Source organism: Capra hircus, chromosome 13, assembly GCF_001704415.2.
Source record: "Capra hircus breed San Clemente chromosome 13, ASM170441v1, whole genome shotgun sequence".
In the NCBI taxonomy this organism is placed as follows: Eukaryota; Metazoa; Chordata; class Mammalia; order Artiodactyla; family Bovidae; genus Capra; species Capra hircus.
Window position 1 is genome coordinate 1,245,874 of NC_030820.1, and position 18,582 is coordinate 1,264,455.

General features: G+C 37.8%; 1 protein-coding gene across 2 annotated transcripts in view; it reads left to right on the top strand.

The window, feature by feature from the left end:
* The window catches only part of PLCB1 (phospholipase C beta 1), an 863,926-nt gene that overhangs the window by 642,874 nt on the left and 202,470 nt on the right, over positions 1-18,582 (top strand). For both annotated transcript variants that reach the window (XM_018056908.1, XM_018056909.1), the window contains exon 10: positions 164-310. In XM_018056908.1, the coding sequence (XP_017912397.1) occupies positions 164-310 (147 nt within the window). The remainder of the gene's footprint in view (positions 1-163; positions 311-18,582) is intronic.

The following is an 18,582-nucleotide window of genomic DNA, read 5'->3' on the forward strand; positions in this document are numbered from 1 at the left end:
ATGATGCTAGACTACTGTTTATCCATATCAAATTGCAATTGTGGCTAATGTTTTCCATCTTGGATGCTACCAGAGTTTTCTTCAAACTAATAATAATAATATGATATCAGAAACCCATAAAAATAATACATTCACATTCCTCTTAACTCTTCATTTCCTCTAGGACAGATATCAGTGGATGGATTTATGCGCTATCTGAGTGGAGAAGAAAATGGAGTCGTTTCACCTGAGAAACTGGATTTGAATGAAGATATGTCTCAGCCCCTTTCTCACTATTTCATTAATTCCTCACACAACACCTACCTCACAGGTATGAGTTACAGTTCTTTGACAATTATTGTAGTCAGTCTCACCGAATGTCACCAACCTCTGCTTTCTGTTGTTCAGAAGTACAGGTGGATTTCCTTTCACTTCCTGTGAGACCTGGGGGCTCCATGACTAGAGGCTCTTCCCAAAAGTAACAATATCATTTATTCACATGTCCTTCTTGCCTGGAGATCACCATGGACAGAGGAGTCTGGCAGGCTACAGTCCATGGGGTCACAGAGTTAGACACGACTGAGCAACTAATACTGTAACACTTCCTATGTTTTCAACTCATCTGAAATGTATCCATGTCTGATATCTTCAGACCAATGGAATTTTTATGTAACTGAATTCATCTTCAATGGACTTCAATCCATTTATTATCCTGTCTAGTTCCCTGGACTGTTTTCATCTACAGAAAATTTCCAAAACCCTAAATAACTTCGGCTTTAAGGTAAATTAATAATTTTGCTCGAAGTGGACAGGGCTTTATTATTGCTGTTGTCTAGCTGCGAAGTTGTGTCTGACTTTTGTAACCCCATAGACTGTATCACAACAGGCCCTTCTGTCCACGGAATTTCTCAGGCAGGAATACTGGAGTGGGTTAGTGGGTTATCATTTCTTTCTCCAGGGCATCTTCCCGACCTAGGATCAAACCTGCATCTCCTATTTGGTTGGCAGATTCTTTACCACTGAGCCACCAGGGAAGGTACAGAGTTTTAGACATAAACAAATTTCTTGTGAGCAACAACTTATACTTTGTTGTAAATATTATAATAAAGGAGAAAAAAAGCAACACTCTGTTTCTTAACTTGGCCCTAAATTGAGGATTGTCAATTGAGTAGACTGACAATCTAGTTTTTAGTAGATTGTTAAATAGAAAAAATATTAAAACGTATCTATATATTACCTCTACATAGTTTAGAATTAAAAGTTTAATAAATACCAATTTCTATAAGCTAAAAATGTTTTTATAATCAAAATATATTTCTTGCAGAATACTCTCTGATTACTAGCTTTGGAAAAACTTTAAAAAAAAAAGACCTACTAGTTAAAAAAAAAAAAAAAGACTTTTAAAAACCTTACATGCTCTTGCTTCACACAATCCATTATCCAAATGAATATAAGATAGACAGACCTTAAGACCCATAATGCAAACAAAGTAAAGTCTGGGGTCTCATTTGGTATCTGTACGTAGTAGCTGCTTGCCATGCCTTAGGGGTGGTTCTGGTGCATTTATGGCTTACTGTCTGGGGGCATGTGGTTTGTGTAACAAGACAGACCAGCAATGCCATGCACATGATGGCAGTGAGATCCAGGCACTAAATGTGTGTGGGATTTTCACAGGGTTCAGGCATCTGACAAATAAGTAGTTCTTTCTTCTAAATTCCTTAAAGGAATTCATTCCTCTAGACACAAATGTATGTTGGCTGGAATCAAATCCAGCGTTGGCCTGGTAGCCCATACTTGGTGAAAATAGCTTAGAGTAGAAATGCCTCTTAGACAGATACGTGGCTGCTGGAAGGCTGGAATGGGCACTCTCAGGATGGTTCCATATGATCCTAGACCATTTGTTGGAATCATACCCTGAGTTCTGCCATCAACTGAACTGGAATGGCATGATTTTCTTGAAAATTGGGTGGCTCTCAGACTATTTGTGTGGCCTGTTTTGTTTCAACCACATTGCCTACTAAGCGAGATTCATGGTATAAAACTAATTAGATTCATCATAAACCCATTCTGGTCATCTCTTCTTGTATAACAAATCACATAAAAACTCATGGGCATAAAAGAGCCACCATTTAATTTTGGTCCATATTCTATAGGTCAAGAACTCAGACAAGGCACAGAGCAGGTGGTTTGTTTCTGCTCTCTGTCATCTTGGGCTCCAGCTGGGAAGCCAATGCCTGGGGTGATGCAAACACCTTGGTTGTGGGAATCATCTGGAAGCTTCTCCACAAGCATGTCTGGCACCTGGGCTAGAGACACAATAGCTGAGCTCAGTTAGGACTGCTGACCTAATCGCCTGTAAGGCTTCCCTGTGTGGCTTGGACTTCCAGGTTAACTGGGCATCTTACATGGCAGCTTATAGCTGCCAAAGCAAGTGTCCCAAAGAACACGGAGGAAACTTAATTGTCTTTGTGCCCTTAGCCTCTGAAGTTCCATACTGTCACTGCTTTATTTGTCAAAAGAGTCACAACCCTACCCAGTTTCAAGGTAGGGGACGTAGACCACAGCCCTTAATGGGAGGAATGTTAGAATATTTTTAGTCTTCTTTTAAAATTACTACAGGTTTCACAGCTTCAAGAAGAGTCTCCACTTAGCCCACTTTCTTGGATTCAGTTTCCTAGGCTTATTACAAAAGTTTTGCAGCTCCCACTCAAATTGCTAACACTTTTGTAAAGGTTTTTTTTTCCCTCTGAGATCCTTAATCTTATTTGGTGTCATTGATGTATATGGCACTCTGGTGAAGCCTGTGAATCCTTTTAAGGATGTTAAATGCATAAAATAATGTATGTAAAATTAAAGAGGAAATAAATTCCATTGAAATATTTTTATCAAATATTAAAAAACAAATTTGTGATACAGTTGTGTACATTTTATTAACACAATTTAAATCTCATGTATTTTATTACACAATTTTTAAGAATCATAAATAATGCATGTGATATTTGTAACTGTTGAAATACGATATGAAAATGTCTGTGATTTCTAGTAGTTACAAAGTCACAGTACCACTAATACTACAGTGATTTGTGACCTACATTCATACGTTAAACTATGCATGGTGGTTTGCATTGAAGATATAATCATTTTTCTCATCTAAGTTTGAAGAGGTCTATAGAAGCTCAAGAATCAGCCTGCAATGCAGGAGACCCCAGTTTAATTCCTGGGCTGGGAAGATCCACTGAAGAAGGCATAGGCTACCCACTTCAGTATTCTTGGGCTTCCCTGGTAGCTCAGACGGTAAAGAATCTGCCTGCAATGTGGGAGATCTGGGTTCAATCCCTGGGTTGGGAAGATTCCCCTGGAGAAGGGAAAGGATCTACCCACTCCAGTATTCTGGCCTAGAGAATTCCATGGACTCTATAGTCCATGGGGTCACAAAGAATTGGACAGGACTGACCGACTTTCACTTTCACTTTCATGGAAGCTCAAGTTAAGAGTCTAGATCTTTGACTTAATAGGATACTAAGAAATGTAACTGTGAAGACTTTGACACGATTGAATCTTGCATTCATCATGTACTTAGGACCACAAAACTCATAAAAATGTATGTTCAGGTGAATTCTAGACGTTGTTTCATCTAGAAGTCACAATATGCAGTAATTTTACAGATAGCCCCTTTTAAGTCCAAAATTGAATATATTTATGTCCATTAGTATCTATATTATTTGCCATATAATAAGAGAGGCAATGGTACCAAAACAATTTGAGTTGCAATATTGACTGGTGGTGTGTGTGTGTGTGTGTGTGTGTGTGTGTATAGTATTATGGACTTAAAGTTTTCAGAGTTTATGTAGATTCACTCAACCATAGCCTCTATTCTCCTTTTGATGTCAGATTGTCTCAGCTGTGGTCAGTGGGAACATTTTTTAGGTTGGCTGCTCTCTCTTCTTAACATGACCCATTGATCTTTGAAGATGTCCTTGTTTCCTGGCACATAGAGGTCTTACAGACTCACCTTGTTCCTTCCTGCACCATGCATGGAATCAGACTTTTCCCTCAATAAGCCCTTGTTGCTTTTAGTGTGAAAAATATGTGTATGGGTAATGGCTCCCCACTCCAATACTCTTGCCTGGAAAATCCCATGGATGGAGGAGCCTGGTGGGCTACAGTCCATGAGGTCGCTAAGAGTCAGACATTACTGAGCGACTTCACTTTCACTTTTCACTTTCACACATTGGAGAAGGAAATGGCAACCCACTCCAGTGTTCTTGCCTGGAGAATCCCAGGGACAGGGGAGCCTGGTAGGCTGCCGTCTATGGGGTTGCATAGACTCGGACACGACTGAAGCAACTTAGCAGCAACAACAGCGGCAACAGCAATTTGAACGCTGTGCTATGGAATGTTGTTTCTGGACCATTTCAGTGAACAAAGCAAGAATAGATACTTTTTGTTTTCTTGTGAAGGCACAAGAGTTCACCATTTCTATTCCTTCCAATTTAAATTTTTGATTCTATAGCTGTGCTTCCTTTATCAGTCTTGATTCCTTGCAAATTACACATAATCACTCATTTGCTTTACTGGTAACACAATAATAACTGTAAGAAAATTGTTCAATATCAATGCAAACAATAAAACTACAAAATACGGTTAACTTTTTCTCAGCAGCTATGTTTTTTTTTAACTGCTTTTTACTAAGTATTTTTTTTTAATTTTTATTTTTACTTTATTTTACTTTACAATACTGTATTGGTTTTGCCATACATTGACATGAATCCACCACGGGTGTACATGCAATCCCAAACATGAACCCCCTTCCCACCTCTCTCCCCACAACATCCCTCTGGGTCATCCCTGTGCACCAGCACCAAGCATGCTGTATCCTGCATCGGACATAGACTGGTGATTTGATTCTTACGTGATAGTATACATGTTTCAATGCCATTCTCCCAAATCATCCCAACCTCTCCCTCTCCCTCTGAGTCCAAAAGTCAGCTATATACATCTGTGTCTTTTTGGCTGTATTGCATACAGGGTCATCATTGCCATCTTTCTAAATTCCATATATATGTGTTAGTATACTGTATTGGTGTTTTTCTTTCTGGCTTACTTCACTCTGTATAATCGGCTCCAGTTTCATCCATCTCATCAGAACTGATTCAAATGTATTCTTTTTAACGGCTGAGTAATACTCCATTGTGTATATGTACCACAGCATTTTTAATCCAATTAATTTCTTCATTTGCCCTCCCTCTGATTAACTTGTTCAAGCACATATAAGGTAAAGAACTTGGCTTCTTTGTTTCAATTGGGTTTGGGATGTTAGCATATTAATGGCCAATAGTTTTCAGAGAGTGGGTCTTTCAGGTACTAAAAAAGTGAAGGGTCCACTCTATTTTTCATTGAAGAAAGAACTCCAATAGCTATCTCCAAATTTCTGAACAATGATTTCATATCACCACCATCTGATATACATGATTTCTGACCAAGTATACCAACTCTCCTCAATTTTTAAATTTCTAGTAGTATTAGAATTCACATATTTTTAAATATTCAATTTTTAGAACTGTTACCTATGTTAGATCGTGTTTTGATCTTTAAGGTTGTTTTTAAACTTCTTCACTTTTCAGAGCCATATATTGTCAAACTAAAGTTTACATTATGTAAATTTCCATGCTTAAAACATTTTGTCCCACTACCAGTCAAAATTTCTTATTTTCCTTCTGCAGAATTAAGGAGAATTCCATATTATTAATTTTTAAAACAGCATATAAATTCTAATATAGGATCTTGAGATTTTGACTGAAATCCTCTTTTGAGGTAAAATTTGGTTTTACCTTGTATGATATTCATATGATATTATTAGTGTCCTTGTTCTAAATATAGATAAACCTCATGTAGAAATCATCTTTCAGAGATCTTTGGGTAAATGTGAACACCTACAATATAGATATTCAAACTTCCAAAAGCCAATCATGAATATTATAAAATTTTAATAACATCATAGAATCCAGCTAAGTGTTAAAATCAGTATCTAGAAAATGAGTTAGATTTTATAGTTTACAAGCAGTTCCAGAACAAGTAGAAATATTTTCTATAGAAACATTATTTCATACAAGGTGTATTTGATGGAAAAAGAAAAGTTTTTCTATTCACATGAGCCTTTAAAATGCTAGGCACAAAGAAAGTTTGGCACCTACTGCAGTGTTTCAAATATAGGAAAAAAGACTTACAGAGACACTCTCACTAAGGTTAAGATCAATCCTCCCCCCCAGTCATGACCACACTACTTATTTCCTTGGAACATTTTAAGAACTTATCTCCTTGGAGTATTTCCTGAGAAATGCCAGTCTAAATTCAAAGGAGAATTTCAATATTTCAAATGTTTTCTTTTGAGCATTCAAAGGAAGTGTAAAAATTAAATATACAGTATAAAAACCAATCTATTTAGCAGTGCATTATTAATTATTATGTCTATTTCCCTGCTCATTATTGCCCCTTTGTTGACTATCAAGACACCCAGAAGGAAAAATAAAATTGGATCACTAAGAGAAATACACACATGAAATAAGTAGATTTTTAATTACAATGGTCATTTTCTAGGGTTTTGGATAGGCTTGGCAGTACATCAAGTAGTGACCATGGTTTAAATTATTATTTTTCCTTGAGGAATCTACCCTTATGACTCAAAACAAGATTGTTTCAGGACTGAACTGGAGAAGGCAATGGCAACCCGCTCTAGTACTCTAGCCTGGAAAATCCCATGGACTGAAGAGCCTGGTAGGCTGCAGTCCATGGGGTCACTAAGAGATGGACACGGAGTGACTTCACTTTCACTTTTAACTTTCATGCACTGGAGAAGGAAATGGCAACCCACTTCACTGTTCTTGCCTGGAGAATCCCGGGGACGGGGGAGCCTGGTGGGCTGCCATCTATTGGGTTGTGTAGAGTCGGACACGACTGAATCGACTTAGCAGCAGCAGCAGCAGGACTGAACAGTGTCCATTCATTTCAACCTAAAATTTTTCAGCTTTAAGTAAATCTTTCCATACTCCAAACAGTTTGGGAGATGTTGTTGTTCAGTTGCTAAGTAATATCTGACTTTTTGAGATCCCATGGGCTGCAGCACCCGAGACTTCCTTGTCCTTCGCTATCACCCTGAGTTTGCTCAAACTCATCTCCATTGAATCGGTGATGCCATCCAACCTGTCGCCCCCCTTCTCCTCCTGCTCTCAATCTTTCCCAGCATCAGAGTCCTTTTCAGTGAGTCAGCTCTTTGCTCAGTTGTCCAAAGTACTGGAGCTTCAGCTTCAGCATCAGTACTTTCAATTAATATTCAGGGTTTATTTCCTTTAGGATTGACTGGTTGGATCTCCTTGTTGTCCAAGGGACCCTTGAGTCTTCACCAGCGCCACAATTCAATAGCATCAATTTTTTGTGCTCAACTTTCTTTATGGTCCAGCTCTCCATCCATACAGGACTACTGGAAGAACCATAGCTTTGACTATACGGACCTTTGTCGGCAACATGATGTCTCTGCTTTTTAATACATTGTCTATATTTATCATAATTTTACTTCCAAGGAGCAAACATCTTTTCATTTCATGGCTGCAGTCACTGTCCACAGTGATTTTGAAACCCAAGAAAATAAAATCTGTCACTGTTTCCACTTTACCCCCATCTATTTGCCATAAAGTGATGGGGCCAGATGCCATGATCTTTATTTTTGGAATGTTGAATTTCAAGCCAGCTTTTTCACTGTCCTCTTTCACCCTCATCAAGAGGCTCTTTAGTTCCTCTTCACTTTCTACCGTTAGAGTGGTATCCTCTGCATATCTGAGGTTATTGATATTTCTCCCAGTAATCTTGATTCCACCTTGTGGGAGAAAATGGCTCCATATACTCAGGAAAAGCAAAGTGATGTTATCTCTGAATAATTAGCATTTTTTTTATTCCACTTAGGAAATAAAGCATTACATTGGAGGTTTTAGCTATCAGTCTAATGAATTAAACTATCTGATTATTCAACTCTCGAGGTGTATGTTCTTGACTGCAGAAAAGCTCTAAAAATATACCTATACCCTTTAAAGTAGTTTCAGTCTTGTCAGAATCAGTCATTCCAACCTTGGTTGGTTGTCAGTCACTGCCAACCCTGGCTTACTGTCACTCTCTCTCTTCATCTCTTCTACTCATTTAGTCCTTGGATATGCAACCTTTCATAATTTATTTTTTCTTTAAAGAGCACATATGTCAATTGAAAAAATGCACAAGATGGAAGTTGTGAATTTTTATTGGGAGCAAAATCAGGACGATAGCCTGGGAAACAACATTTCAGATAGCTCTGAGAAATTGCTCCAAAGAGAGAGGGAAGACAGTATTATTTATGACTTTATTGAAGATGTATGTGTGGTCAGAGGCTTATGGAGGCTTTGACAGAGGCTTGCTGCTAGTCACAAGGAGCTCATGTCACTGTTAGACATTTTAATGGTGTTCTAGGGATGAGAAGATGCAACAGTTGGGCTCATAAGATCTTCTCCTGAAGATATCTAACTATCTGAAAACCAGTTCTGCCAGTTTTTTTTTCCCAGAGCATAGAGTCGTCTCCACCCTGAACTCCTTTCAGTGTGTATTGAAGGTCTACAGTGACTAGTGACCTAATTCTTAATAGAGGCAGGTGGCAAGTGCCAATTTTTAGTTAGAACACAGACCAATGAAAGTTGGATGATAGAATGTAAAGAGTTGAGCTTAGCAAATAAACAGACCAAGTTTAATTTTGTGTTTAAGTAAATGAACTGTTCTAAACTTTTAACTTCTTCATTTAGAAAATGAAAGGAAGTTGAAACAGCCATTATGATTTGGGCGATAAGTGTGTACATGTGTGCCAAGTCGCTTCAGTCACATCTGACTCTTCATGACCTGATGGACCAAGGCTTACCTGTCCATCCCATGGGATTCTCCAACCAACATTACTGGAGTGGGTGGCCATGCCCTCCTCCAGGGGATCCTCCTAATCCAGGGATGGAACCCATGCTTCTCATGTCTCCTACACTGGTGGGTGGGTTCTTTACCACTGGTGCCACCTGATTACATAAAAGGAAACTATTACTCAGTGGTTTAAACATTAAGGAATTTATTACCTCATACAACAAGAAATCCAGAAGCAGAGTGATTGAGGGTTGATTAAATCAGGAATTGTTGGTGTAAGAGACCCAGATGCTTTCCATCTTTTCGTTCCTCTTACAGTTTCAAGATGGCTGTGCACCCGGGGCATCGCCTCCTAAGAAATAAGCTCCATGTGTGGCCTAGGGACATCTCTGTCTTGTGGCCCTTTGTGTGAGTGAGGTTCCCCACACCCCACCCAGTAGACTTTCCTTTATTCCCTACTGGATGTAGGGCAGAGTTACACCGTATAGCAATGACATACAAATAGCATTAGCAGGGGCTGCAGAATGGCTATGATTGGCTGAGAAGAATTAAGATTTACCCCAGACCTGGGAAGGAGACCCTAAAGCTTATCAGAACCTAAACAGATTATTCTGTTGCCAAGGAAAGAGAGAAAGAAATGACAACCAGAAGTGTGATAGTGGGGTGAGAGTTTAAATTCTCTGACACATAAGAATGTTCTCCTTTCTTTATACAATACTTACCTCCCTGCCTAAACGGTAAGGGTAAGGAATATGTCCTGTGTCATTTTTGTATCCTAAGCCACCAATATTTGCCTCCCATGGAGAATGTTTGAGAATATGCATAGACCCTAGTGGTGAGGCTCCTATAATCAATAAGGAATATGCTTAAAGTTGTTTTCCCACTTGCCTAAGCCATCCCATGGCAATTGGATCTATTTCAAAAGAGCTTCATGATGATAAACCATAATGGAAAAGAATGTAATAAAGTATATAAATACACATTGTGTGTGTGTGTGTGTGTGTGTGTGTATAACTGAATTACTTTGCTGTACCATTAACATGGCATGATAAATCAACTATACTTCAATTTCAGTATAAGTTGGCAGATAGATAATATGGAAGAGAGAGATCACATCAAACCAATAGTCCTAGAGATGGTCAGGATGAACAACACTTCCTGTGTATTTTGAATATTTTCCTCAAGTGTAGCTGTTGGTTTCACAGAATTTAAAGCAAGGAGAAATGGTCCCATCTCCATTTTTTGAAGGAGACAGTGTTTATTGAAGAAAGCCACTGAATTAACAAATGCATCACATTCTATAACCTTCTTTCCCTGAGGCTGAAGAAAAGACAATAAATAATAGTAAATATAAATATAGGCAATCAATCATCAAAGTCCACAAGATGAGAAATTTCTCAGAAGACTGTGTTAATGGAGGAATTGTTATTTTCAATTTTTGGTCTCTTCCATCTATGGATGCCTTGGATAATCTGAGAGAAAGCTCAAGTGAATGGAACCAGCTGCCCCAAATTAATGCAGTCAAGTGAGAAGTTGCAGAGCTATGTCTCCGGGTGGTATTATGAATTAATCTGAGATAGAGTTTCAGCTCCAAAGTTCAATCATGGGCTTGGAATGTACTCCAAAATATGTTCACAGCCAGGCAGAGATGATGTCAGATACTAGTTTCAGAAACAACAAAGGTTGAGTGACTCATGACATATCATTAATCCTAACCCACAGCAATCCCCTGGACCCAGAAGGTCAATTTATTGGATCTAATCAAATGAAAATATAATGAGTGGATGGAATATAATAATGAGGAGTTACAAATTTTAGAGAAGAACAATAAACCAGCTTTGAGGCTTTAAGCAGAAATGGAGTAGGGGAGAATATCAGTAATGATTCATATATTTGGAAAAAAGCTCCATAAATGAAGGAAAAGATGGAGAACCAAATATGCATTCCAAGCAATAAGACAACTATGGATAAATGTATGCTTTTTAATGCTTCCTTTGAGAAGTTTCCATTACAAATACAAATTGTTCATTTTGAGAATGAACCAAATTACCTTAGAGAAATTTTGGGAGTCTTAGATATTGAACAGTAAACACCACACAGACACACACACTCACACACAAACGAACACATATACACTCTCCCCCTTCCCTTTCTTTGTTTTGATTTGTTTTACTTTTCAGAATCTTTCTGTCTCACAAACTCAACTCCATGCCTTACCATGTCTTTCAAAATATTAACTGGTCAACATTCAAAAAGTATATCAAATCCCTTCTATTTGAATGATAAAAAATATATAGGACATTTCACCCCAAAACAATGAATTTCACCTTTTTCTCAAGCACACACAGAACCTTCTCCAGGATAGATCACATCCTGGGCCATAAATCTAGCCTTGGTAAATTCAAAAAAATCGAAATCATTCCAAGCATCTTTTCTGACCATAATGCAGTAAGATTAGATCTCAATTACAGGAGAAAAACTATTAAAAATCCCAACATATTCAGGCTAAACAACACGTGCTGAATAACCAACAAATCACAGAACAAATAAAAAAAGAAATCAAAATATGCATAGAAATGAGTGAAAATGAAAACACAACAACCTAAAACCTGTGGGACCCTATAAAAGCAGTGCTAAGGGGAAAGTTCATAGCAATACAGGCATACCTCAAGAAACAAGAAAAAAGTCAAATAAATAACCTAACTCTACACCTAAAGCAACTAGAAAAGGAAGAAATGAAGAACCCCAGGCTTAGCAGAAGGAAAGAAATCTTTAAAAATAGGGCAGAAATAAATGCAAAAGAAACAAAAGAGACCATAGCAAAAATCAACAAAGCCAAAAGCTGATTCATTGAGAAGATAAATAAAATTGGCAAACCATTAGCCAGACTCATCAAGAAACAAAGGGAGAAAAATCAAATCAATAAAATTAGAAATGAAAATGGAGAGATCACAACAGACAACACAGAAATACAAAGGATCATAAAAGACTACTATCAGCAATTATATGCCAATAAAATAGACAACGTGGAAGAAATGGACAAATTCTTAGAAAAGTACACCTTTCCAAAACTGAACCGGGGGAAATAGAAAATTTCAACAGACCCATCACAAACACGGAAATTGAAACTGTAATCAGAAATCTTCCAGCAAACAAAAGCGTAGGTCTAGACAGCTTCACAGCTGAAGTCTACCAAAAATTTAGAGAAGAGCTAACACCTATCCTACTCAAACTCTTCCAGAAAATTAAAGAGGAAGGTAAACTTCCAAACTCATTCTATGAGGCCACCATCACCCTAATACCAAAACCTGACAAAGATGCCACAAAAACAAAAAAATCTACAGACCAATATCACTGATGAACATAGATGCAAAAGTCCTTAACAAAATTCTAACAATCAGTGAAGTCGCTCAGTCGTGTCCAACTCTTTGCGACACGTGGACGGTAGCCCACCAAGCGCCTCCGTCCATGGAATTCTCCAGGCAAGAATACTGGAGTGGGTTGCCATTTCCCTCTCCAATCAGAATCCAATAACACATTGAAAAGATCATACACCGTGACCAAGTGGGCTTTATCCCAGGGATGCAAGGATTCTTCAATATCTGCAAATCAATCAATGTAACACACCACATTGACAATAAAAGACATATGATTATCTCAATAGATGCAGAGAAAGCCTTTGACAAAATTCAAAATCCATTTATGGTAAAAAAAAAAAAAAAAAAAAAAAAAAAACCCTCCCAAAAGCAGGAATAGAAGGAACATGCCTCAACATAATTAAAGCTATATATGACAAACCCACAGCAAACATTATCCTCAATGGTGAAAAATTGAAAGCATTTCCCCTAAAGTCAGAAACAAGACAAGGGTGCCCACTTTCACCACTACTATTCAACATAGTTTTGGAAGTTTTGGCCACAGCATTCAGAGCAGAAAAAGAAATAAAAGGAATCCAAATTGGAAAAGAAGAAGTAAAACTCTCACTGTTTGCAGATGCCATGATCCTCTACATAGAAAACCCTAAAGACCCCACCAGAAAATTACTAGAGCTAATCAATGAATATTGTAAAGTTGTGGGATATAAAATCAACACACAGAAATCCTCTGCATTCCTATACACTAACAATGAGAAAATAGAAAGAGAAATTAAGGAAACAATCCCATTCACCATTGCAACGAAAAGAATAAAATAGTTAGGAATATATCTACCTAAAGAAACTAAAGACCTATATATAGAAAACTATAAAACACTGATGAAAGAAATCAAAGAGGACACTAATAGATGGAGAAATATACCATGTTCATGGATCGGAAGAATCAATATAGTAAAATTGAGTATACTACCCAATGCAATCTATAGATTCAGTCCAATCCCTATGAAGCTACCAATGGTATTTTTCAGAGAACTAGAACATATAATTTCACAATTTGTATGGAAATACAAAAAACCTCGAATAGCCAAAGCAATCTTGAGAAAGAAGAATGGAACTGGAGGACTCTACCTGCCTGACTTCAGGCTCTACTACAAAGCCACAGTCATCAAGACAGTAAGATACTGGCACAAAGACAGAAATATAGATCAATGGAACAAAATAGAAAGCCCAGAGATAAACCACGCACCTATGGACACCTTATCTTTGACAAAGGAGGCAAGAATATACAATGGAGAAAAGATAATCTCTTTAACAAGTGGTGCTGGGAAAACTGGTCAACCACTTGTAAAAGAATGAAACTAGATCACTTTCTAACACCATACACAAAAATAAACTCAAAATGGATTAAAGATCTAAACATAAGACCAGAAACTATAAAACTCCTAGAGGAGAACATAGGCAAAACACTCTCCAACATAAATCACAGCAGGATCCTCTATAACCCACCTCCCAGAATATTGGAAATAAAAGGAAAAATAAACAAATGGGACCTAATTAAAATTAAAAGCTTCTGCACAACAAAAGAAACTATAAGCAAGGTGAAAAGTCAGTCTTCAGAATGGGAGAAAATAATAGCAAATGAAGCAACTGACAAACAACTAATCTCAAAAATATACAAGCAATTCCTGCAGCTCAATTCCAGAAAAATAAACGACCCAATCAAAAAATGCGCCAAAGAACTAGACAGACATTTCTCCAAAGAAGACATACAGATGGCTAACAAACACATGAAAAGATGCTCAATATCACTCATTATCAGAGAAATACAAATCAAAACCACAATGAGGTACCATTTCATGCCAGTCAGAATGGCTGCTATCCAAAAGTCTACAAGCAATAAATGCTGGAGAGGGTGTGGAGGAAAGGGAACTCTCTTACACTGTTGGTGGGAATGCAAACTAGTACAGCCACTAGGGAGAACAGTGTGGAGATTCCTTAAAAAACTGGAAATCGAACTGCCTTATGACCCAGCAATCCCACTGCTGGCCACGCACACCAAGGAAACCAGAATTGAAAGAGACACGTGTACCCCAATGTTCATCGCAGCACTGTTTATAATAGCCAGGACATGGAAGCAACCTAGATGTCCATCAGCAGATGAATGGATAAGAAAGCTGTGGTACATATACACAATGGAGTATTACTCAGCCATTAAAAAGAATATATTTGAATCAGTTCTAATGAGATGGATGAAACTGGAGCCGATTATACAGAGTGAAGTAAGCCAGAAAGAAAAACACCAATACAGTATACTAACACATATATATGGAATTTAAAAAGACGGTAATTATAACCCTGTATGCGAGACAGCAAAAGAGACAGATGTATAGAACAGTCTTTTGGACTCTGTGGGAGAAGGCGAGGGTGGGATGATTTTGGAGAATGGCATTGAAACATGTATAATATCATATAAGAAACGAATCACCAGTCTAGGTTCGATGCAGGATACAGGATGCTTGCGGCTGGTGCACTGGGATGACCCAGAGGGGTGTTATGGGGAGGGAGGTGGGAGGGGGGTTCAGGATTGGGAACACGTGTACACTCGTGGCAGATTCATGTTGATGTATAGCAAAAGCAATACTATATTGTAAAGTAAAGGAAAAAAAAGAGAGAGAGAATGTGTCTAAGATATGGTAACTTTTTCAAATTATGAATGAACTGCACATGATAAGGCACAAGTAATACTTAATTGAAAATCTAATGAGTATAGTGTTCATTGTTAAGGAGATAATAACTCAGGTAATTAAAATGCTTAATATCCATTTAAAAAATATATGCAGCAAGCAAATTTAAAAAAAAAAAAACTGTTTTGGAAACATTTTGAATCTTTTATGACAAACTCTCTGCTGTCGGTTAAGTAAGATATACCTTCAGTGTGAAACTATGCAACTCAGGTTGGAATTTGAGCCCACAGTCTTTTAACTGAGATCACACACCTGGTCTCAAGACTTAATGAAGTTCTGGTTCTTGATGTCTCATTGTAGAAAGAATTCAGTGAGAGACAAAGTGATAGGTAAGAAGTGGACTTATTTAGAGAGAATTACACTCCACAGACAGAGTGTAGACCATCTCAGAAGGCAAGAGCAGCCCTAAAATGTAGTGTGGTTAATTTTTGTGGGCTGGGTAATTTCATGGGCTAATGAGTGGTAAGATTATTCCAACTATTTGGGAGAAAGGGCAGAGATTTCCAGAAATTGAGCCACTGCCCAACTTTTTGATGGTCAACCCTGGATTTTATCATGCAAAGTGCCAGGTTGGATGAAACACAAGCTGGAATCAAGATTGTGAAGAGAAATAACAACCTCAAATATGCAGATGACAACATGCCTATGGCAGAAAGGGAAAAGGAACTAAAGAGCCTCTTAATGAAAGTGAAAGAAGAGAGTGAAAAAGCTGGCTTAAAAATTAACATTCAAGAAAAGAAGATCATGGTCCCATAACTTCATGGCAAATAGATGGGGGAAAAATGGAAACAATGGAAACAGTGAGAGACTTTATTTTCTTTGGCCCCCAAACTACTGTGGATGGTTACTGCAGCCATGAAATGAAAAGACACTTGCTCCTTGGAAGAAAAGCTATGGCAAACCTAGAGACATGGACTTCCCTGGTGGTCCAATGGTTAAGAATTGGCCTGCCAATGCAGGGGAAATGGGTTTGATCCTTGGTCCAGAAGGATCCCACATGCTATGGAGCAACTAAGCCCTAACCACTGAACTCATTCTCTAGAGCCTGTGCCCTGCAACAAGACAACCAATGAGAAGGCTCTGCACCACAACTAGAGAGTAGGCCCCACCACCACCACAACTAAAGAATGACAACACACAGCATCAAAGACCTGTGCAGCCAAAAATAAATAAATAATGTAAAAAAAAAAAAAAGGCAGAGACATAACTTTGCTGACAAAGGTCTGTATAGTTCAAGCTATGGTTTTTCTAGTAGTCATGTAAGGATGTAAGAGTTGGGCCATAAAGAAGGCTGAATGCCGAAGAATTGATGCTTTCAAACTATGGTGTTGGAGAAGACTCTTGAGAGTCCCTTGGACTGCAAGGAGATCCTAAAGAAAATCAATCTTGGATATTCACTGGAAGGACTGATGCTGAAACTCCAATACTTTGGCTGCCTGATATAAGGAGCTGAATCATTGGAAAAGACCCTGATGCTGGGAAAGATTGAAGACAGGATGAGAAGGTGACCACAGAGGACAAGATGGTTGGGTGGCATCACCAGCTCAAAGGACATGAGTTTGAGCAAATTCCAGGAGATGGTGAAGGACAGAGAAACCTGGTGTGCTGCAGTCCATGGGGTCACAAATAGTTGGACATGACTGAGTGACTGAACATCTACTTGGAGCTGTCATGGTGCCTGTGGGTGTGTCATTTAACATGCTGATGTGTTACAATGAGTGTATTCTGAGGTTTGAGGTATAGTGGAAGTGGACTTGTCTACCATTTTGGATGTGAACTGGTTCTAATCAGTTTATGTCATGTCCTTGGGCTATGTCACTCTTCTAAAGGTTGTTTCCCACCAACAACTTCCTTACCAAAGTTAGTAACACTTAACAAAATATTAATGAAATTGCACATTATGTAACAGTATTGGATATAGTCAGTAATATACTTAAAGAATATCCTAGGTAGTACACAAGAAAATCTGCTCTACTGTTGAATAGCTGTGCAATTGTCTGCAGGAGCTAGCATTTTTAATGAGTCAACCTGATTAATTATTTGAATTCTTCACTTTAGCTAAAGTAGCCCTGCTTAAGTTTAACATGTAAATGAACATCAGTTCTCCTTCACTCCCACTTTCCCTTTTTTGTTTAGGCAGAAAGCCTTTATCACAACAAACTTTGAAGCTATTATAAATAGCAAATAAATTATCTAGCATCAGAAACTTTCTAGGTTATTTTGTCAGCATTTCTGCTTTTGCAAATATTGTGTATTTAAAATGCCTTATTTTTTCCAGTAAAGAAAAGTGATTTTGCAAACCTACTTAATCAGCCTTTCCAGGCATAAGGGCTCTATAGAACTGAAAAATGTCACCCTATTGCTATGCTGATACTGGATGTTGTGAGATGCATATAAAACTAAAATTAAGTCAATAGGTTTAATCCCATTTTCTCTGTCCTGTGTGTCTCCACTGAGCAGATCTTGTCCATTTCAAAATCATTTTGACAGTTTTCATTGATATATCAGTTTTAAATTACTGCTGAAAAAATGGAGGCATATAGAAGATAACTCACAGGAAATCTTAAATGTGGAAAGCCAAAAACTTCCATTTGTGTGCTGATGGTAGTGGGCTTGCCTCAAAACTTATTTATTATTAATCTTTAAAAAATTTTTATCAAAGAAATTTCCTGGTAATCCAATTGTTAGGACCTGGAGCTGTAACTGCCATGAACCGAGTTCAAGGCCTGGTCAGGGAACCAAGATTCTGCAATCTGCAAGGTGCAATCATAAATAAATAAATAATTTATCAAGAAATTACAACCTTCCATTGACTTCTTAAGTGAAACAGAAATAGTTGGGCTTCTGCTCCTGCCCACAGATTTCTCAAGTGCTTGTGACTACAATTCATATCACTTTACTAGAGAATTTCAGTTCTGTTTCCAAGGGTTTTTAATTTTGGTAAATTTTGTCTATTTTCTTTCTTTCCTATTTGTACTTTTGGTGTCATATCTATGAAACAATTGCCTAAGTCACAAAAATTTACCTCTACATTCTCTGTTTAGAGTTTTATAATTTTAGCCCATACAGTTAAGAGCTTCATTGATTGTGTGTGTGTGTGTGTGTTCTGTGTATGATGTAATAGGAATCCAACTTCACTGTTTTCCATATGGCAATCCAGCTGTCCTAGCACCATTTCTTAAAAAGATGATTTTCTGCAGTGAATTGTTTTAGAACAATTCACTAGCTGTCAGTCAGTTTAACATAATTGTGAGGGCTTATCTCTGGAGTCTTAATTTTATTCCATTGACCTATGTGTCTAATCTTATGCCAGTACCACTCTGCCTTGATAACTGGAGTTTGTAGTTAAGTTTGAAGCTGGGAAGTCTTCCAACTTCATCCTTTATTTTTTACAATCATTTTTGCTATTCTGGGTCCTTTAAATTTCCATATAAATTTTGGGATCAATTTGTACAAAAAAGACAGATATGATTTTTATGGGAATTGAATTTGTAAATCAACTTGAGACGTAGTGCCACCTTAACAATTTTAAGTCTTGAACATGGGATGTCTTTCCATTTACCTGC